The sequence below is a fragment of the Salmo salar genome, chromosome 04, assembly GCF_965601325.2.
Source record: "Salmo salar chromosome 04, fSalSal1, whole genome shotgun sequence".
Classification (NCBI taxonomy): Eukaryota; Metazoa; Chordata; class Actinopteri; order Salmoniformes; family Salmonidae; genus Salmo; species Salmo salar.
This window is the reverse complement of record NC_138294.1, coordinates 43358283-43381708: the sequence shown is the minus strand read 5'-3', so window position 1 is coordinate 43381708 and position 23426 is coordinate 43358283. Positions and strand designations below refer to the sequence as shown.

At 44.4% G+C, this 23426-nt stretch overlaps 1 protein-coding gene across 1 annotated transcript in view; it reads left to right on the top strand.

Annotated features, from left to right (window-relative positions):
- Window positions 1-10239: 10239 nt before the first annotated feature.
- Window positions 10240-23426, top strand: part of LOC100380851 (platelet-derived growth factor receptor beta) — a 29561-nt gene continuing 16374 nt past the window's right edge. The window contains exons 1-8 of the mRNA XM_014195955.3: window positions 10240-10730; window positions 19511-19584; window positions 19761-20042; window positions 20413-20670; window positions 20840-20970; window positions 21082-21241; window positions 21455-21638; window positions 21765-21880. Coding sequence (XP_014051430.1) covers window positions 10708-10730; window positions 19511-19584; window positions 19761-20042; window positions 20413-20670; window positions 20840-20970; window positions 21082-21241; window positions 21455-21638; window positions 21765-21880 — 1228 coding nt within the window. The 5' untranslated portion in view covers window positions 10240-10707. The remainder of the gene's footprint in view (window positions 10731-19510; window positions 19585-19760; window positions 20043-20412; window positions 20671-20839; window positions 20971-21081; window positions 21242-21454; window positions 21639-21764; window positions 21881-23426) is intronic.

Below are 23426 nucleotides of genomic sequence, written 5' to 3'. Positions count from 1 at the left end.
GATTGGCCTGACTGAAACATAGCTTAAGCCTGATGAATTTACTGTGCTAAATGAGGCCTCACCTCCTGGTTACACTAATGTCCATATCCCCCGTGCATCTTGCAAAGGCGGAGGTGTTGCTAACATTTACTTCTAGTAAATGTCATGAATTCTAGTCATGAAATCTATGCAGCCTACTCAATCACTTTTTATAGCTACTGTTTACAGTAGGCCATATACAGCGTTCTTCGCTGAGTTCCCTGAATTCCTATCGGACCTTGTAGTCATGGCAGATAATATTCACATTTTTGGTGACTTCAATATTCACATGGAAAAGTCCACAGACCCAGTCCAAAAGGCTTTCGGAGCCATCATCAACTCAATGGGTTTTGTCCAACATCTCTCCGGACCTACTCACTGCCACAGTCATACTCTGGACCTAGTTTTGTTCCATGGAATAAATGTTGTGGATCTTAAATGTTTTTCCTCATAATCCTGGACTATCGGACCACCATTTTATTACATTTGCAATCACAACAAATAATCAACTCATACCCCAACCAAGCATCATCAAAAGCTGTGCTATGAAACCCAAGATTCCTAGATGCCCTTCCAGACTCCCTCCACCTACCCAAGGACGTCAGAGCACAAAAATCAGTTAACCACCTAACTGAGGAACTCAATTTAACCTTGCGTAATCCCCTAGATTCAGTCGCACCCATAAAAACAAAAAACATTTGTCATAAGAAACTAGCTCCCTGGTATACAGAAAATACCCGAGCTCTGAAGCAAGCTTCCAGAAAATTGGAACGGAAACGGCGCTACACCAAACTGGAAGTCTTCCGACTAGCTTGGAAAGACAGTACCGTACAGTATAAAAGAGCCCTCACTGCTGCTCGATCATCCTATTTTTCCAACTTAATTGAGGAAATAAGAACAATACAAAATGTATTTTTGATACTGTCACAAAGCTAGCTAAAAAGCAGCATTCCCCAAGAGAGGATGGCTTTTCTCTTCAGCAGTGATAAATTCATGAACTTCTTTGACGAAAAAGATCATAATCTTTAGAAAGCAAATTACGGACTCCTCTTTAAATATGCGTATTTCTCCAAAGCTCAGTTGTCCTGAGTCTGCACAACACTGCCAGGACCTAGGATCAAGGGAGACACTCAAGTGTTTTAATACTATACAGTCGTGGCCAAAAGTTTTGAGAATGACACAAATATTAATTTTCACAAAGTTTGCTGCTTCAGTGTCTTTAGATATTTTTGTCAGATGTTACTATTGAATTTCTGAAGTATAATTACAAGCATTTCATAAGTGTCAAAGGCTTTTATTGACAATTACATGAAGTTGATGCAAAGAGTCAATATTTGCAGTGTTGACCCTTCTTTTTCAAGACCTCTGCAATCCGCCCTGGCATGCTGTCAATTAACTTCTGGGCCACATCCTGACTGATGGCAGTCCATTCTTGCATAATCAATGCTTGGAGTTTGTCAGAATTTGTGGGGTTTTGTTTGTCAACCCGCCTCTTGAGGATTGACCACAAGTTCTCAATGGGATTAAGGTCTGGGGAGTTTCCTGGCCATGGACCCAAAATATCTATGTTTTGTTCCCCGAGCCACTTAGTTATCACTTTTGCCTTATGGCAAGGTGCTCCATCATGCTGGAAAAGGCATTGTTCGTCACCAAACTGTTCCTGGATGGTTGGGAGAAGTTGCTCTCGGTGGATGTGTTGGTACCATTCTTTATTCATGGCTGTGTTCTTAGGCAAAATTGTGAGTGAGCCCACTCCCTTGGCTGAGAAGCAACCCCACACATGAATGGTCTCAGGATGCTTTACTGTTGGCATGACACAGGCCTGATGGTAGCGCTCACCTTGTCTTCTCCGGACAAGCTTTTTTCCGGATGAACCAAACAATCGGAAAGGGGATTCATCAGAGAAAATAACTTTACCCCCGTCCTCAGCAGTCCAATCCCTGTACCTTTTGCAGAATATCAGTCTGTCCCTGATGTTTTTCCTGGAGAGAAGTGGCTTCTTTGCTGCCCTTCTTGACACCAGGCCATCCTCCAAAAGTCTTTACTCTGGAGCCTGATCTCTCTTTTGACGAACATATCAAGACTGTTTCAAGGACAGCTTTTTTCCATCTACGTAACATTGCAAAAATCTGGAACTTTCTGTGCAGGGAAATTAATACATGCTTTAGTCACTTCTAGGTTAGACTACTGCAATGCTCTACTTTCCGGCTACCCGGATAAAGCAACAAATTAACTTCAGTTAGTGCTAAACACGGCTGCTAGAATCTTGACTAGAACCCCAAAATTGTATCATATTACTCCAGTGCTAGCCTCTCTACACTGGCTTCCTGTTAAGGCTAGGGCTGATTTCAAGGTTTTACTGCAAACCTACAAAGCATTACATGGGCTTGCTCCTACCTATCTTTCCGCTTTGGTCCTGCTGTACATACCTACAAGTACGCTACGGTCACAAGACGCAGGCCTTCTTACTGTCCCTAGAATTTTTAAGCAAACAACTGGAGGCTGGGCTTTCTCCTATAGAGCTCCATTTTAAGGGAATGGTCTGCCTATCCATGTGGGAAACGCAGACTCGGTCTTGACCTTTAAGTCTTTATTGAAGACTCATCTCTTCAGTAGGTCCTATGATTGAGTGTAGTTGGCCCAGGTGAAGGTGAACGGAAAGGCACTGAAGCAACGAACCGCCCTTGCTATCTCTTCCTGGCCGGTTCCCCTCTCTCCAATGGGATTCTCTGCCTCAAACCCTATTGCAGGGCCTGAGTCACTGGCTTACTGGTGCTCTTCCATGCCGTCCCTAGGAGGGGTGCACCACTTTAGTGGGGTTGAGTCACTGACGTGATCTTCCTGTCCGGGTTGGCGCCTCCCTTGGGTTTGTGCTATGGGGGAGATCTTCGTGGGCTATACTCAGCCTTATCTCAGGAGAGTAAGTTGGTGGTTGAAGATATCCCTCTAGTGGTGTGGAGACTGTGCTTTGGCAAAGTGGGTGAGGTTATATCCTGCCTGTTTGGCCCTGTCCGGGGGTATCGTCGGACGGGGACACAGTGTCTCCTGAACCCTCCTGTCTCAGCCTCAAGTATTTATGCTGCAATAGCTTATGTGTCGGGGGGCTAGGGTCAGTCTGTTATATCTGGAGTATTTCTCCTGTCTTATCCGGTGTCCTGTGTGAATTTAAGTATGCTCTCTCTAATTCTCTCTCTCTTCTTCTCTCTCTCTCTCTTTCACTCTCTCTCTCTCTCTCTCTCTCTCTCTCTCTCTCTCTCTCTCTCTCCGAGAACCTGAGCCCTAGGACCATGCCTCAGAATTACCTGGCCTGATGACTGCTTGCTGTCCCCAGTCCACCTGGTCATGCTGCTGCTCCAGTTTCAACTATTCTGCCTGAGGCTATGGAACCCTGACCTGTTCACCGGACGTGCTACCTTGTCCCAGACCTGCTGTGTTCAACTCTGAATGATCGGCTATGAAAAGACCACTGACATTTACTCCTGAGGTGCTGACCTGTTGCACCCTCTACAACCACCGTGATTTATTATTATTTGACCCTGCTGGTCATCTATGAACATTTGAACATCTTGGCCATGTTCTGTTATAATCTCCACCCGGCACAGCCAGAAGAGGACTGGCCACCCTTCATAGCCTGGTTCCTCTCTAGGTTTCTTCCTTGGTTCTGGCCTTTCTAGGGAGTTTTTCCTAGCCATCGTGCCTCTACACCTGCATTGCTTGCTGTTTGGGATTTTAGGCTTGGTTTCTGTACAGCACTTTCACATCAGCTGCTGTAAGAAAGGCTTTATGAATACATTAGATTGATTGATTGATGAGTCTTCATTAAAGCCTTAAAGGTCGAGACCGAGTCCGAGTCTCTCACATGGATAGGCAGATCATTCAATAAAAATGGAGCTCTATAGGAGAAAGCCCTGCTTCCAGCTGTTTGCTTAGAAATTCTAGGGACAGTAAGGAGGCCTGTATTTTGTGACCGTAGCGAACGTGTAGGTATGCACGGTAGGACCAAATCGGAAAGATAGGCAGGAGCAAGCCCATGTAATGCTTTATAGGTTAGCAGTAAAACCTTGAAATCAGCCCTAGCCTTAACAGGAAGCCAGTGTAGAGAGGCTAGCACTGGAATAATATGATCACATTTTTTGGTTGTCTTTAGCACTAGCTGTGTTTAGTACTAACTGAAGTTTATTTGTTGCTTTATCCGGGTATCCAGAAAGTAGAGCATTGCAGTAGTCTAATCTAGGAGTGACAAAAGCATGGATACACTTTTCTGCAACCTTTTTGGACAGAAAGTTTCTGATTTTTGCAATGTTAAGAAGATGGAAAAAAGCTGTCGTTGAAATATTCTTGATATGTTCATCAAAAGAGAGATCAGGGTCCAGAAAAACACCGAGGTCCTTCAAAGTTTTATTTGAGACGACTGTACAACCATCAAGATTAACTGTCAGATCCAACCTAGAACTAGCATCTCTGTTTTGTCCGAGATTAAAAGTAAAACATTTTCCCCCATCCACTTCCTTATGTCTGAAACACAGGCTTCCAGGGAGGGCAATTTTGGGGCTTCACCATGATTCATCGAAAGCTGTGTGTCGTCCGCATAGCAGTGAAAGTGAAGATTATGTTTCCGAATGACATCACCAAGAGTTAAAATATATAGTGAAAACAATAGTGGTCCTGAAACGGAACATTGAGGAACACCGAAATTTACAGTTGATTTGTTGGAAGACAAACCATCCACAGAGACAAACTGATATATTTCCGACAGATAAGATCTAAACCAGGCCAGAACTTGTCAGTGTAGACCAATTTGGGTTTCCAATCTCTCCAAAAGAATGTGGTGATCGATGGTATCAAAAGCAGCATTAATGTCTAGGAGCACAAGGACAGATGCAGAGCCTTGGTCTGACATCATTAAAAGATCATTTTCCACCTTCACGACTGTAGTCTCAGTGCTATGATGGGGTCTAAAACCAGACTGAAGCGTATCGTATACATTGTTTGTCTTCAGGAAGGCAGTGAGTTGCTGTGCAACAGCTTTTTGAAAATGTGTTGAGAGGAATGGGAGATTCGATATAGGCCAATAGTTTTTAAAAATATTTTCTGGGTCAAGGTTTGGCTTTTTCAAGAGAGGCTTTATTACTGCCCTTTTTAGTGAGTTTGGTACACATCCGGTGGATAGGGAGCCGTTTATTATTTTCAACATAGGAGGGCCAAGCACAGGAAGCAGCTCTTTCAGTAGTTTAGTTGGAATAGGGTCCAGTATGCAGCTTGAAGGTTTAGAGGCAAAGACTATTTTCATCAATGTGTCAAGAGATATAGGATTAAAAAACGTGAATGTCTCCCTTGATCCTAGGTCCTGGCAGTGTTGTGCAGACTCAGGACAATTGAGCATTGGAGAAATACGCAGATTTAAAGAGGAGTCCGTCATTTGCTTTCTAATGATCATGATCTTTTTGTCAAAGAAGTTCATGAATTTATCACTGCTGAAGTGAAAGTCATCCTCTCTTGGGGAATGCTGCTTTTTAGTTAGCTTTGCGACAGTATCAAAAATGCATTTTGGATTGTTCTTATTCTCCTCAATTAAGTTGGAAAAATAGGATGATCAAACTTCAGTGAGGGCTCTTCAATACTGCACGGTACTGTCTTTCCAAGCTAGTCGGAAGACTTCCAGTTTGGTGTAGCGCCCAATTTTCTGGAAGCTTCCTTCAGGGCTTGGGTATTTTCTGTATACCAGGGAGCTAGTTTCTTATGACAAATGTTTTTTGTTTTTAGGGGTGCGACTGCATCTAAGGTATTACGCAAGGTTAAATTGAGTACCTCATTTAGGTGGTTAACCGATTTCTGTACTCTGACATCCTTGGGTAGGTGGAGGGTAGTCTGGAAGGGCATCTAGGAATCTTTTGGTTGTCTGAGAATTTATAGCATGGCTTTTGATGATCCTTGGTTGGGGTCTGAGCAGATTATTTGTTGCGATTGCAAACGCAATAAAATGGTGGTCCGATAGCCCAGGATTATGAGGAAAAACATTAAGATCCACAACATTTATTCCATGGAAAAAAACTAGGTCCAGAGTATGACTGTGGCAGTGAGTAGGTCCGGAGAGATGTTGGACAAAACCCATTGAGTTGATGATGGCTCCGAAAGCCTTTTGGAGTGGGTCTGTGGACTTTTCCATGTGAATATTGAAGTCACCAAAAATGTGGATATTATCTGCCATGACTACAAGGTCCGATAGGAATTCAGGGAACTCAGTGAGGAACGCTGTATACGGCCCTGGAGGCCTGTAAACAGTAGCTATAAAAAGTGATTGAGTAGGCTGCATAGATTTCATGACTAGAAGCTCAAAAGACGAAAACGCAGTTGTTCATTGTTTTGTCAATTGAAATTTGCTATAGTAAGTGTTAGCAACACCTCCACCTTTGCGAGATGTGCGGGGATATGGACATTAGTGTAACCAGGAGGTGAGGCCTCATTTAGCACAGTAAATTCATCAGGCTTAAGCCATGTTTCAGTCAGGCCAATCACATCAATATTATGATCAGTGATTAGTTCATTGACTATAACTGCTTTGGAAGTGAGAGATCTAACATTAAGTAGCCCTATTTTGAGATGTGAGATATCACAATCTCTTTCAATAATGACAGGAATGGAGGAGGTCTTTATTCCAGTGAGATTGCTTTAGGTTTGCCCAACATAGATTGATGCACAGACACGGTCTCAATGGGGATAGCTGAGCTGACTACACTGTCTGTGCTAGTGGCAGATTCCACTAAGCTGGCAGGGTGGCTAACAGCCTGCTGCCTGGCCTGCACCCTATCTTATTGAGGAGCTAGGGGAGTTAGAGCACTGTCTATGTTCATGGATAAGATGAGAGCACCCCTCACCCCTCCAGCTAGGATGGAGTCCGTCACTCCTCAGCAGGCCAGGCTTGGTCCTGTTTGTGGGTGAGTCCCAGAAAGAGGGCAAATTACCTACAAATTCTATCTTTTGGGAGGGGCAGAAAAACGTTTTCAACGAGTGATTGAGTTGTGAGACTCTGCTGTAGAGCTCATCACTCCCCCTAACTGGGAGGGGGCCAGAGACAATTACTTAATGCCGACACATCTTTCTAGCTGATTTTTTTTCTCTCTCTTTCTAGCTGATTTACACTCTGAAGCTATGTTGCGCTTGCTGACCTCTGACTGTTTCATTCTAACATCGTTGGTGCCGACTTGGATAACAATATACCTATACTCTCTACACTCGCCAGTTTTAGCCTTGGCCAGCACCATCTTCAGATTAGCCATAACGTTGGTGGCCCTGCCCCCTGGTAAACAGTGTATGATCGCTGGATGTTACTAATACTATGGGTAATACTACGGGTAATGTAGTCGCCATTGACTAGGGTGCTCAATTTGTCAGAGCTAATGGTGGGATGCTTCGGCATCTCAGACCCCATAACGGGTGGAGGAGAGACCAGAGAAAACTCTGACTCTGACTTGTTGCTTTGATACGGCCAAATTTTCTCTATGCCCCATAGCAAAATGTGTAATTTGCATAAAACATTTGTTATTTATCCCCGCTGTCAATAGGGGGGCTGCTAAAGTGTTTTACTCGCTATGTGGTGGGGGGTATGTACATCTGGATACGCAGACCCGTGAGAAACTGCAGCCCCTCATGATGAGTTCAGATATTTTTGTGGTCCCCACCCCCATCAAAGTTGCCCAGGAGGAGGAGACAGTACAGGTGCAGCAAAGCTGGGACCGAGAGACTGACAATCAGTTTCTATCTCAAGGTCATCAGACTGTTAAACAGTCACCAATAGCCGGCCTCCGCCGAGTATTCTCTTCTGAACTTTAGTCACTGTCTTTGGTCTGATGAAACCAAGATTGAACACTTTGGCCTGAATGCCAAGCATCACGCCTGGAGGAAACCTGGCACCATCCCTACGGTGAAGCACGGTGGTGGCAGTCATGCTGTGTGGAATGTTTTTCAGTGGCAGCGATTGGGAGACTAGTCAGGATCGAGGCAAAGTTGCAAATAATAAATTACAGAGAGATCCACACACAGTGGTGTGGAGGCTGTGCTTTGGCAAAGTGGGTGGGGTTATATCCTACCTGTTTGGCCCTGTCCGGGGGTTTCATCGGATGGGGCCACAGTGTCTCCTGACCCCTGCTGTCTCAGCCTCCAGTATTTATGCTGCAGTAGTTTATGTGTCGGGGGGCTAGGGTCAGTCTGTCTCATCTGGAGTATTTCTCTTGTCTTTTCCGGTGTCCTGTGTGAATTTAAATATGCTCTCTCTAATTCTCTCTTTCTCCTTCTTTCTTTCTCTCTCTCGGAGGACCTGAGCCCTAGGACCATGCCTCAGGACTACCTGGCTTGATGACTCGTTGCTGTCCCCAGTTCACCTGGCCGTGCTGCTGCTCCAGTTCCAACTGTTCTGCCTGCAGCTATGGAACCCTGACCCATTCACCGGACGTGCTACCTGTCCCAGACCTGTTGTCCCAGACCTGCTGGAAACCTGACCTATTCACCGGACGTGCTACCTGTCCCAGACTTGCTGTTTTCAACTCTCTAGAGACAGCAGGAGCGGTAGAGATACTCTCAAAGATCCGCTATGAAAAAGCCAACTGACACTTACTCTTGTGTTGCTGACTTGTTGTACCCTTGACAACTACTGTGATTATTATTATTTGACAATGCTGGTCATTTATGAACATTTGAACATCTAGGCCATGTGCTGTTATAATCTCCACCCGGCACAGCCAGAAGAGGACTGGCCACCCCTCATAGCCTGGTTCCTCTCTAGGTTTCTTCCTAGGTTTTGGCCTTTCTAGGGAGTTTTTCCTAGCCACCGTGCTTCTACACCTGCATTGCTTGCTGTTTGGGGTTTTAGGCTGGGTTTCTGTACAGCACTTTGAGATATCAGCTGATGTAAGAAGGGCTATATAAATAAATTTGATTTGATTTTGATTTGATCCTTGATGAAAACCTGCTCCAGAGTGCTCAGGACCTCAGACTGGGGCGAAGGTTCACCTTCCAACAGGACAACGACCCTAAGCAAACAGCCAAGACAATGCAGAGGTGGCTTCGGGACGTCTCTGAACGTCCTTGAGTGGCCAAGCCAGAGCTCGGACTTGAACCCGATCGAACATCTCTGAAAATAGCTGTGCAGCGACGCACCCCATCCAACCTGACAGAGATTGAGAGGATATGCAGAGAAGAATGGGAGAAACTTCCCAATACAGGTGTGCCAAGCTTGTAGCGTCACACTAGAAGACTCGATGCTGTAATTGCTGCCAAAGGTGCTTCAACAAGGTACTGAGTAAAGGGTCTGAATGCTTATGTAAATGTGATATTTCAGTTTTTATTTGTAATAAACTTGCAAACATTTCTAAAAACCTGTTTTTGCTTAATCATTATAGGGTATTTATTGTGTGTAGATTGATGAGAGAAAAAAACAATTCAATCAAATTTAGAATAAATCTGTAATGTAGCAAAATGTTGAAAAAGTCAAGGGGTCTGAATACTTTATTTATGTGCTCCGGACTCTGACATTGCTCATTCTCATATTTCTTAATTTCTTTCTTTTTACTTTTGAATTATGTGCATAGTGTTTTGTATTGTTTTCTAGGTATTATTACTACACTGATGGAGCTAGAAATACAAGCATTTCGCTACACCTACGATAACATCTGCAAATCTGTGTACGTGACCAATAAACGTCGATTTGATTTTCGTGGTTACCCCCACACACTGGTCTAAAACTGGTGAGGTCAGTAATCAGGGTCTGCCTCATTTCATGTTGGTGTGTGTGCGTGCCTGTCCTCCCACAGAGCAGAGCCATGACAAACACTGCTGTGTCAGAGAGAGCAGGAACATGCCAGCACTAACATCTCCCTCTCTCTACAGCAGTGCTATGTGGGAAATCTCATATGAATATGATCCCGCACACAGTCTGGATAAATAAGATCCAAATGCCGTCTCTGAAAAGTCATACAAGTTTTGAAGTATTGAATTTAGTTTCACTATTATATTATTTTAGCTAATGTAAGACGATTAAACTCATACATACATAAGCACACACTGAACATTTAGACGTTGTCTGTCCAAGAGTGACTTCACAGAAACCAGTTAAATCCCTCCACTGACCTTGCTTCCCCTTCCCCCACAAAAAAAAACACAAATAAAAAAAAGCTCTAGCTAAGGTTCTGGCGAGCTCCCTACATTTTCTAGCCAGCCACTCACATCCTGAGAAGGAAAAGGAAAAAGAAGGGCTGAAAAGCCAAGATTGAAAACAGACATAGAGCTTGGACCCTCAAAGAAAGGCAGCAGCCATTCTCTTTTCTCGCTCTTTATCGGAATGGAATAATATTGACTTTCAAGGCAATAATAGACTTCCGCCAGTGGATAAGATATTTATTTTGTATTGATTTGTTTGTCCTTTTGTCGTAAGAACGGACATAGCAATTCTAGCCAGAATGCTGTCCTGTTCAAGGAGGAGGAACTGTTTACCCTAATGGCTTCAAGAGAATTGTTGTGTATTGTTTACTTCCCATACACCCACTCTCCTAAAGCATGCGCCAGACGGAAGGTTTCCACCCATATATCCCTGCAAATTGAAGGAGCTCACTCAACATCAAATTCAAGGACTTTTCTCCAACTCAGAAAGGATACGGGCTATCTTACTAGTCAACAGACAAGACAGGGTGGTGAAAAATGTGGAGAGGAACTCTCCCAAGGTAAGTGACGACCATATCGTCCTTATCATCTTTCTTCTTCCCACTCTTATTCTAACACACAAAAAGGAGGGTTTCAAGGCTGCGTCTCTCTGTCTGCAACCAGCCCAGACTATTTCACAACTGCCAACCCACACTTTTGTATGTGAAGACACTACTGGTTTCTCTGCTCTCGGGCATGATAAAATCCCCAACTTGGTGATGGGTGACAAAGCTATCCACATCCTGATGGGTCTCTCTTGTGGTATTGTCAGGGTGAACAACACAAACTGATGTTTTTCCGAATAGCTTGTCTCTCAGTGCAGCTGGTATGCGTATCCCCTGCTGTGTGTTCCTTCCCCTCAGGCAAGGCAGCTAAATGATAACAAGAGGACTTTAACCAAATAGTATTTCCAGACATGTAAGGATACTCATCATCGACAAGATGGTCAAACTTGTTCCCAAGATAGATGAAAAGAAAACAGCATGTAACATGGGTTGAGAGCCACAACGGCCACACACTGTCTGGTTAGAGGCCGTCGCTGAAAGATTTACTGACCCTCTATGGATATCCCTCATCTCCTTCAATGGGGGCTGTTCGACATTAACACTTGCTTGGATTTCAGTTCAATGGCACAATGGTCAAAGAACACATAGACATAGGATGTTACCACACTGTTGCGTAATAGCCTAGTGGTTAGAGCGTTGGACTAGTAACCGAAAGGTTGCAAGATCGAATCCCCGATCCGACAAGGTAAAAATCTGTCGTTCTGCCCCTGAACAAGGCAGTTAACCCACTGTTCTTAGGCCGTCATTGAAAATAAGAATTTGTTCCTAACTGACTTGCCTAGTTAAATAAAGGTAAAATATAAAAAATGATGTGCCACACAGCTCATTATATATTGACTATTCAACTGTGGATTCAGTAGCATCGCTTACCAACATTTTATTATTCTGTACATTTGAGTCAAAACTGCTGTGTCCTCCCGTCTTTCTTGCACACTTACCAAAGAACGAAGACATGAGAAAAGGCATGCGTGGAATGTCATTACAGATACACAATTCACCCGAAAGCAAAACAAAAGAAAAGGAACCCACTACTGTAGCTGTGAGAAAAACAGCTCGTCTAGATCACATGGTGCAAAAAGAAACCAAATTGCAATAGCAGATTTTGCAGTGTAGAGTTTCATGCTCATACACCCTTCCATTTTTACTAGACACTTACTTTCCATCACAGGATGTACTAACCTCAATGGGGTAAAAGTAATACAGCAAGACTTCCCTCAACTAAAAACAATGGCATAAAATACTCCTCTACCACAGAACTGGGTACTGCTCTATACACTGTAACCTGATTACTCTATAACCACCACCGACCCCTCCCTTCAATCCAGACAATGCATGGAACATGTGTTAAATTGATTAAGGCCTTGTTTGGGTCACAGATGAACATTTGCTTAGTACTGAAAACTACAAAATTGTCTATCAATATACTGCTGCAGGGTTGTTTATGTAACATCTAGTCAGGCCAAACTCTCAAGGATTACAGCTTATTTACGCGTATTTGAAACGGTGAAATGATGGTCTCTGTGTGATTTCATTTCCATTGCATTTTGCTATAGCGGCTACTCGAGGGCCTATTACCATTTAATAGGCCTGCGACGAGCTAGGAGGAGCTTGTGTTTAATTTAGTACATATTTTTTAAATGAAAATATGCCATACCCAATGAGAGGGTCTGCTGCAGACTGTACGTGGGCTGGAAACGTACCAGTCATGGAGTCGTTGACGGTGCTAAATCGGATACAGGAGCGTAGGCCATATGAAACAGAGGGTTAGTTTGTTTTGCAGCCTGTCCGATTGGTGGGAAACACATGGCATGCAGCGCGGTTATGGTAGGGTGCCACAGATCAGCATCTGCGTTCGCAGGCTGGTTGCGTCTGGTGTGTCAGTCACTCACCCCCACACAAGGGAGGCCAGTGTTCCTCGTCACAGAGACACTGTGACGGCCAGGTTCTGCCCACCCTCACAATGATAAGAAAGCAGCTGGCTTCTTTAGCTCAGCTCAGAGGGTTTCGTAAACACCATGCTCCAGACTCTAACTGATTGAACTGATGAGTTGATGCCCAGTTCAGTTCCGTTGGGAATTCAGTCTTATCCCGAATTTGCCTAGACCTCTAGATAAAGTATCTCTCACTTACTCAGTGGCTCCTCCCTGGCGAGGAGGAAGTATGAGTGTGAAATGAGTTTGTGTGTGTTCATGTAAACAACCTTTATTTGATCTATGAGGCCAGGTCACATAGAGACAGTTTATTTTGTTTTATTAGACATTTTGACTCCAGCCCCTCTTTGGGAAGCGGCCAACTAAAATTATAGGACCTGGGCCAATGTGCTTACAAACTATTGATGCTTTTCTGAAAGAGTTCATTTGCAAACCTTTGCCAGAGAGAGGTTTTGGTTTCTGGCAAATAATGTTTGTTTTAATTCCTCAAAAGAGCACGAGTCCTGAGAGGATGCTTGGTTAGAAAAGAGCTGATAATCTCAACAAGGTATTTTGATCGCATTGGCTTTCTGGCTTTCTGTGGAAAATTCCCCCTATCTTTGGGGCTCTTTCCCAACATCTCCCTCTATGTGGCCTCCTCCCTTAACCACTCTTCCTCTACCTCTTGATATTTTCCCCTGAAAACACATTGCTTCTTTCAGATGGAATTTCCTTATACTTGGCCTGCATGGTCTAGTCATTAAATCCATGCCATATTCCGTTTGTTTCCAGAGGGAACACAAAATTCAAATGATCAGGTAGCTAGAGCAATTCTTTTTAATTCTGTTTAAAATGCCCGGGGTCTGTTTATTGAGTTGTTCATTCCCCAGAGAAAAAGGCAGTGTGATTAATGAAAGTGGGGGGGGGGGGGGGGTTTAAGCTCTAGTAAAACCATAAGGAGGGAAACAGGGAGAGAGAGAAAGAGAGGCTAACATGGCAGTCACATCACAGTGAGGTTCTGTCTGTCTGCACCTCTTGCCTGCGAGTTGCCACCAATGCCCCATCTGTACTCTCCCTTTCAGACATAATGTAGCTGGGAAGGACATTAACTTCACTTGAGAATCACTATAGCTGGCTGAAGGGTCTTGTAGCAGAGAGGTATGCATTTGATTCATGGTACCAGACAGACAGCAGAGCAGTGTCCTGCTGCTTCTTTGTCCTGCAGCTAGTGGTCTGAGACAACCAATGATGTTCGACTTGGAATGTCAATGGCCTTGACAACATAACGTTACTGTGACTGAATGGAAAAGATGAATCATAAGACACCATGACTCAGATTGTACAAACAAAATTGCTCTCAATAGGTTAATACAAACATTTTACAAAAGTGCAGAGGAAGAAAGACCTGCTGGTTGGTGTAGTGAATTCCAGAAGCAGTATGTCATAGATTTTGGGAACCCCCAGCTGTGACATCTCTATTTTGACTGTGAGCTCAGCCTGGCCTCAAAGAGTAGAAGAAACATAGTAAATGCAGTGGCGTGTATTCATGCATGCCAAGGGAAGCCAGGCTTCCCCCAAATATTGACAAAGAAACAAAACAAAATATTTAGTCTCTCTGAGTTTCCATAATCTTCCTGAAATTCGCAAGAGCCTGAATCTATCTCACCGGAAAAAGCATCCGAGCAAAACAGCGCCCCTCTGTCTCTGTATGCATAGGCCATGTATCGGATGGTGTCTGGTCATAAAGAGTATGACATTGTTGCCGCCAGTAGCATTTTTTTAAATTGAACTAGGCAAGTCAGTTAAGAACAAATTCTTATTTACAATGACAGCCTACTCTGGCCAAACCCGGATGATGGTGGGCTAATTGTGTGCCCGCAATATAGAACTCCCAATCACGGCCAGGATACAGCCTGGATTCGAACCAGGTACTATAGTAGCACCACTTGCCCTGAGATGCAGTGCATTTGGCCTCCCTTGAAAAAATTTGTCATTGATAGAAACATTCTTGAATTGTTGCATCTCGTTGTTTGTTGTCCTCCGGTGGCTAGCTAGCTAGCTAAAATTGGCCCTTTCCTAAATTAACCATGGATGAAGATAGGGATTTGGACTTGTGGTTTTTCTTAATTCTCCGTACTGGCCAATGATTATAACGGCAACTCTGATCCAACCATAAATTCATACATTGTGCCCCTGGAAGTTCAAAATGTATCTACAGTGAGGGAAAAAAGTATTTGATCCCCTGCTGATTTTGTACGTTTGCCCACTGACAAAGAAATTATCAGTCTATAATTTTAATGGTAGGTTTATTTGAACAGTGAGAGACAGAATAACAAACAAAAAATCCAGAAAAACACATGTCAAAAATGTTATAAATTGATTTGCATTTTAATGAGGGAAAAAAATATTTGACCCCTCTGCAAAACATGACTTAGTACTTGGTGGCAAAACCCTTGTTGGCAATCAGAGGTCAGACGTTTCTTGTAGTTGGCTACCAGGTTTGCAAACATCTCAGGAGGGAATTTGTCCCACTCCTCTTTGCAGATCTTCTCCAAGTCATTAAGGTTTCGAGGCTGACGTTTGGCAACTCGAACCTTCAGCTCCCTCCACAGATTTTCTATGGGATTAAGGTCTGGAGACTGGCTAGGCCACTCCAGGACCTTAATGTGCTTCTTCTTGAGCCACTCCTTTGTTGCCTTGGCCGTGTGTTTTGGGTCATTGTCATGCTGGAATACCCATCCACGACCCATTTTCAATGCCCTGGCTGAGGGACGGAGGTTCTCACCCAAGATTTGACGGTACATGGCTCCGTCCATCGTCCCTTTGATGCGGTGAAGTTGACCTGTCCCCTTAGCAGAAAAACACCTCCAAAGCTTAATGTTTCCACCTCCTTGTTTGATGGTGGGGATGGTGTTCTTGGGGTCATAGGCAGCATTCCTCCTCCTCCAAACACGGTGAGTAGAGTTGATGCCAAAGAGCTCCATTTTGGTCTCATCTGACCACAACACTTTCACCCAGTTGTCCTCTGAATCATTCAGATGTTCATTGGCAAACTTCAGACGGGCATGTATATGTGCTTTCTTGAGCAGGGGGACCTTGCGGGTGCTGCAGGATTTCAGTCCTTCACGGCGTAGTGTGTTACCAATTGTTTTCTTGGTGACTATGGTCCCAGCTGCCTTGAGATCATTGACAAGATCCTCCCGTGTAGTTCTGGGCTGATTCCTCACCGTTCTCATGATCATTGCAACTCCACGAGGTGAGATCTTGCATGGAGCCCCAGGCCGAGGGAGATTGACAGTTCTTTTGTGTTTCTTCCATTTGCGAATAATCGCACCAACTAAGGTCACCTTCTCACCAAGCTGCTTGGCGATGGTCTTGTAGCCCATTCCAGCCTTGTGTAGCTCTACAATCTTGTCCCTGACATACTTGGAGAGCTCTTTGGTCTTGGCCATGGTGGAGAGTTTGGAATCTGATTGATTGCTTCTGTGGACAGATGTCTTTTGTACAGGTAACAAATCAGAACCATTGAAAGCCACATCATATTTAGCTTACGTTGATTGAACTAAATTGTTTTTGGTATCCTTTAGTTGTCACTGTAGACTAACTATCAGTGATTTTGTGATGCTGAAATGTTTGAAGTTGAAATGGTGCTGGAATAGTGGAGGCAGCTTGTGTTTTCTTTGCGACTTGCGGTAACTCTCTGTGGTTCTAAATAAATAGTTGTTTAGTAGTCTGAAAATGTCGGAAACATTAACTTGCATGACCATGCTGTGGGTCATGTAACTGTTTGCAATATGCTTTGTGAATTTCACTGGACAGAGGTTGCTCTCTGGTTTTGTGAGGAAACAAAGGTGTGGTTGAATTTATTCTGCCAGTGTGTCTTCTTATTGTCTCGGTCTTAGGCCTATATATCACGGTCGCAAAGCATATGAACTAACAGGTCATAGATCAAACAACGCAATTATCTGGCTTTTCTGGCTTGGCTTCCCCAGTGATTTTACCCATGCACCGCTACTGAGTAAATGTAAATCTGTGACAGATGTGTTACATTTCGAATGGTTACTTAAGACAAAAATGAAAGAAGGGAGTTTGGGCAGGCGGGCGGGCAGGCGGGCGGGCGGGGAGGGAGGATGGGTGGGTGGGCGTATACCCAAAGGTTGCCTGTTCGGATCACATCACGGACAACTTTAGCATTTTAGCTAATTAGTAAGTTTGCAACAACTACCTAAAATGTTTTAGCTACTTTGCAACTACTTAGCAGGTTAGCTAACGATTTCCTTAACACTAATCTTAACCCCTGACCCGAACCTTATCCCTAACCTCAACCCCTAACTTTAGCCTTAACCCCTAGCCTAGCTAATTTGTAACATACACTCTTAGAAAAAAGGGTTCCAAAGGGATTCTGTGGCTGTCCACACAGGAGAAACTTTTTTGGTTCCAGGTAGAACTCTTTTGGGTTCTACAAGCTCCCTCACGACGCCAGGACAGGGGAGTCAATCACCACCTTCCGGAGACACCTGAAACCCCACCTCTTTAAGGAATACCTGGGATAGGATAAAGTAATCCCCCCCCCCCCCAAAAAAAAGATATAGAGGGACTATTGTAAAGTGGTTGTTCCACTGGATATCATAAGGTGAATGCACCAATTTGTAAGTCGCTCTGGATAAGAGCGTCTGCTAAATGATGTAAATGTAAATGGGTTCCATGTACACTGCTCAAAAAAATAAAGGGAACACTTAAACAACACATCCTAGATCTGAATGAATGAAATCATCTTATTAAATACTTTTTTGTTTACATAGTTGAATGTGCTGACTACAAAATCACACAAAAATAATCAATGGAAATCCAATTTGTCAACCCATGGAGGTCTGGATTTGGAGTCACACTCAAAATTAAAGTGGAAAACCACACTACAGGCTGATCCAACTTTGATGTAATGTCCTTAAAACAAGTCAAAATGAGGCTCAGTAGTGTGTGTGGCCTCCACGTGCCTGTATGACGTCCCTACAATGCCTGGGCATGCTCCTGATGAGGTGGCGGATGGTCTCCTGAGGGATCTCCTCCCAGACCTGGACTAAAGCATCCGCCAACTCCTGGACAGTCTGTGGTGCAACGTGGCGTTGGTGGATGGAGCGAGACATGATGTCCCAGATGTGCTCAATTGGATTCAGGTCTGGGGAACGGGCGGGCCAGTCCATAGCATCAATGCCTTCCTCTTGCAGGAACGGCTGACACACTCCAGCCACATGAGGTCTAGCAATGTCTTGCATTAGGAGGAACCCAGGGCCAACCGCACCAGCATATGGTCTCACAAGGGGTCTGAGGATCTCATCTCGGTACCTAATGGCAGTCAGGCTACCTCTGGCGAGCACATGGAGGGCTGTGCGGCCCCCCAAAGAAATTCCACCCCACACTATGACAGACCCACCACCAAACCGGTCATGCTGGAGGATGTTCCAGGCAGCAGAACGTTCTCCACGGCGTCTCCAGACTCTGTCACGTCTGTCACATGTGCTCAGTGTGAACCTGCTTTCATCTGTGAAGAGCACAGGGTGCCAGTGGCGAATTTGCCAATCTTGGTGTTCTCTGGCAAATGCCAAACGTCATGCACGGTGTTGGGCTGTAAGCACAACCCACACCTGTGGACGTCGGGCCCTCATACCACCCTCATGGAGTCTGTTTCTGACCATTTGAGCAGACACATGCACATTTGTGGCCTGCTGGAGGTCATTTTGCAGGGCTCTGGCAGTGCTTCTCCTGCTCCTCCTTGCACAAAGGCGGAGGTAGCGGTCCTACTGCTGGGTTGTTGCCCTCCTACGGCCTCCTCCACATCTCCTGATGTACTGGCTTGTCTCCTGGTAGCGCCTCCATGCTCTGGACACTACGCTGACAGACACAGCAAACCTTCTTGCCACAGCTCGCATTGATGTGCCATCCTGGATGAGCTGCACTACCTGAGCCACTTGTGTGGGTTGTAGACTCCGTCTCATGCTACCACTAGAGTGAAAGCACCGCCAGCATTCAAAAGTGACCAAAACATCAGCCAGGAAGCATAGGAAATGAGAAGTGGTCTGTGGTCACCACCTGCAGAACCACTCCTTTATTGGGAGTGTCTTGCTAATTGCCTATAATTTCCACCTGTTGTCTATTCCATTTGCACAACAGCATGTGAAATTTATTGTCAATCAGTGTTGCTTCCTAAAGTGAACAGTTTGATTTCACAGAAGTGTGATTGACTTGGAGTTACATTGTGTTGTTTAAGTGTTCCCTTTATTTTTTTGAGCAGTATATAATCCTCTGTGGAAAGGGTTCTACATGGAACCCAAAAGGGTTTTTACCTGGAACCAAAATGGTTCTACCTGGAACCAAAAAGGGTTGTTCAAAGGGTTCGCCGAAGAACCCTTTTTGGTTCTAGATACAATACAACTTTTTTTTCTAAGCGTGTATCATACAAAATGGATGATGGACATCCCCAAATTAAAACATACCATACGAAACGTAACATATCATACTAAATGGAGGGAGACAGATTTACACTTACTATGTTACATCTACCCCTGGTTGGTGAGCTTCCATTTCACAGACCTTACTTACTTGAGTTGACATGCTCTGTGCACTCCCAGTACACCCTCTCATTCCTGTCCCAGTGTCCTTGCCATCTTTGTGCTCTCCACTCTTTATTTGAGCCTAATTGTTTCCAGACACGGCAAGTCCTCCATGCTTACAATCCCTCTAAAAACATCACATACATAGTATTTAAAGGCCTCTCTCTACACAGTACTCCTTTACTGACTTCTTCACCATTCAATGTTTATTTTCCAGAGTGTTATCAATTCACACTGGCACTATGGAGTTGGGCTTGGCAAAGTCTCTGCCTTTGGTGGCCATCTTTGCAGGTAAGAAAAAGCTAAATGGGTTTTTACACTGTAGTTGGATTGTAAATTGGTCAAGATTGCACATTTGTAACGTGTTCGCGTTGTTCATCTCATTATGTTTGAACCCCAGGAAGAGTAGCCACTGCCTCGGCAGCAGCTAATTGGGGATCCTAATAAATGCTAAATACATTTCCCAGTGCTGCTGCAGTTTTGTCCAGAGGGCTTCAGTCTGGAGCTCAGCCCCAGCGAGAAAGAGGTCATACTGAGCACCAACTCCTCCTTCACGGTGGTCTGTTCTGGTTGGAGCAAGGTGACGTGGAAGTCTCCCCACGACCCCAGCCTGGAGGGAGTGGCTGTGGAGGACAGGGGAACCACCAGTGTGCTGGTCCTCCACAACGTCACCTGGAGGCACTCTGGGAACTATATCTGTGAAGAGCCCTCTACACAGGAGGCCAAGGACATATCGGTGTTTGTACCAGGTGAGACCAAACACCCTCTATGAACCTTCTATTTTCTTTTTCATGCATTTGTATTTTATTTTATTGGATAGGACAGAGGTAGAGCGGAACGATAGAGGAGAGAGTGTGCTAAAATAGCAGTGGGCCGGATGCTGCAGCGATATGTGAGATCTGGAGGCAGTGGCTTAGACCACTAGACCATCCTAGACCACTGAACCTTCTATTTTAGGGAGGACTATGGAGGGACAAACTGTTACAATTCAAAGCTAATACAAATTAGGGCTGGTTTCACAATTGACACCACCCCCTACCGTTTGAATACAATGTCCCCGTGTCTCTAAAGGCTATTTTAGAAATGTCATTGTTTTTGATTCCCTTTTTACTTCCCCAGACCCTGAGGAATGGTTTCTTCCCCTGCGGCAAGCAGTAGTGATGAAGGAGGGAGAGGAAGGTACCATTCCCTGCATGGTGACTGACCCTGGCATTAACGTGACCCTGTACGAGAGGGACAACAAGGCCTCTGTGGAGGGAACATACCACCCCAGTAAAGGGTTCACCGCCATCCTGAAAGATAGCTCCTACATCTGCCGAGGTGCCATGAACGAAGAGGAGAAGGCGTCCCAGGTGTATTATGTCTACAGCATTGTGGGTAAGGCTCTGTGTCAACCCTCAAAGTGAAACTTAAATCAAAATAAAAAAAAGTGTCTCAATGCACAATCTTAAAATATTCTTTAAAAAGCTGTAAAATGCTTATTGAAGACCAGGCTGCAGGAAGTTCGGACCTGTTATAATGTCCTCTTCCGATTTATTCTTTCCAGTCCCCAAATCCATGAACGCCTTCATGACACTCTCAAAGACTGTGCTGAAACAAGGCGAGGCCTTAATGGTTAATTGTACTGTAGAAGAAGCAGAGATAGTTTACTTCGAATGGGATTTTCCTCGTAAAGAGGTGAGTGGACAATATGTGACCTATATTACCAAGCATAATCATCTCTTTTGTTGATAATTAGGTTGTTGCAATGCTGTTCTTACTTCTGTTATATTTTGTTTCCATCTGAAGACAATTGAGCCACTGACAGACTTTCTATCGGAGATTAGAATCCGCTCCTTCTTGAACATCTCCAGTGTCACTCTGGAGGACTCTGGCCAGTACATCTGCCGAGTGCAGGACCCTTTTTCCGGAAAGTCAGCCATGGATAATCTCACTGTCACTGTTCTGGGTGAGCAACCACCCTCAAAGCGTTTCCAAACTCACAACAACATAAGCTGAGTAACTTTTCATTAAATCGAGTGAAAAGGTGGCAATACTATGCACAATGTAATGGGGCCTCCATGGGCTTTGTGTGTGTCTGCTTTGGAAAGTATCTAACTGATTGATCTTCTTGCCATGCATCTATAAGGTAGTGATCTTCTATTCAAATATCATTTTACAGAACGGGGCTTTGTAGATTTGGAACCCTCCATCAACACTAATGTTTCAGCGCTGCAGTATCAGAGCGTTGAGCTCAAAGTGCAGATTGAAGCATATCCCAAACCTCAGGTGCTCTGGACCAGAGACAACACCACCCTTACTGGGGAAACTGTATCCATGGACACCAGACAGGTGCATGAGACCAGGTACCCATCATACATGATCATGAACAACCCAACAAAGAAATCTATTATTATGGTGACAATGAAATTGAGAATCAGTACATAAGACCCATGATATTGATTGTGTTCTGTTTGATCTTTGACCTTAAGTTACCTCAGTACTCTGACCTTGGTAAGGGTCAGGATGGAACAGAGGGGCCTCTACACTGTCCAGGTGGCCAATGAAGACGACGTCAAGGAGATAACCTTTGATCTTCAAGTCAAGTGTAAGATACATGCCTGAATCATTATCAACTCTGGACAGACATATCTACATTAGATGGGATCACTATTGAGCCATTTTTCTTTATTGAGTTAACATGTCTGAATTTAAAGGATGTTGAACAGTTTCTTCTATTGATTAAACAATCAACTACACTGAACAAAAATGTAAACACAACATGCAACAATTTCCAAGATTTTATTGAGTTAAAGTTCATGTAATTAAAATAAATTAACTACTCCCTAATCTATGGATTTCACATGATTGGGAATACAGATATGCATATGTTGGTCACAGATACCTTAAAAGAAAATGCAGGGACGTGGATCAGAAAACCAGTCAGTATCTGGTGTGACAACCACTTGCCTCATGCAGCGAGACACATCTCCTTCACTTAGAGTCCCACTACTCTTCAATGGCTGTGCGAAGTTCTTGGATATTGTTTGAGAACTGGAACACGTTGTCATACGTGTCGATCCAAAGCATCCCAAACATGCTCAACAGGTGACATGTCAGGTGAGTATGCAGGCCATGGAAGAACTTGAATATTTTCATCTTCCAGGAATTATGTACAGATCCCTGCGACATGGGTCTATGCACTATCATGCTGAAACATGAGGTGATGGTGGCGGATTAATGGCACGACAATGGGCCTCAGGAACTTGTCACGGTATCTCTGTGCATTCAAATTGCCATCAATAAAATGCAATTGTGTTCATTGTCCGTAGCTTATGCCTGCCCATACCATAACCCCACCGCCACTATGGGGCACTCTGTTCACAACGTTGTCATCATCAAACCGCTCACCCACATGACGTGTAAAGAGCACACTTCTCCAGCGTACAAGTGGCCATCGGAGGTGAGCATTTGCCCACTGAAGTCGGTTACGAACTGCAGTCAGGTCAAGACCCTGGTGACGACGGCGAGCATGAAGATGAGCTTCCCTGAGACGGTTTCTGACAGTTTGTCCAAATATTATTTGGATGTGCAAACCCACAGTTTCATCAGCTGTCCGGGTGGCTGTTCTCAGACGATCCCACAGGTGAAGAAGCCAGATGTGGAGGTCCTGGGCTGGTGTGGTTACACGTGGTCTGGGGCTGTGAGGCCAAATTCTCTAAAATGATGTTGGAGGTCGCTTACAGAAGAGAAATGAACATTCAATTCTCTGGCAACAGCTCTGGTGGACATTCCTGCAGTCAGCATGCCAATTGCACGCAATCTCAAATGTTGAGACATCTGTGGTATTGTGTTGTGTGACAAAACTGCACATTTTAGAGTGGCCTTTTATTGTCCCCAGCACAATGTTCTTGTTATGCCACAACGGTCAGGTGGATGGATTATCTTGGCAAAGGAAAAATGCTCACTAACAGGGATGTAAACAACGTTGTGCAAAGAAATTGAGCTTTTTATGCATATGGAACATTTCAGGGATCACAGCTCAGTTGGTAGAGCATGGTGTGTGCAACACCAGGGTTGTGGGTTCGATTCCCACGGGGGGCCAGTACAAAAAAAAATGCATGAAATGTATGCATTCATTACTGTAAGTCGCT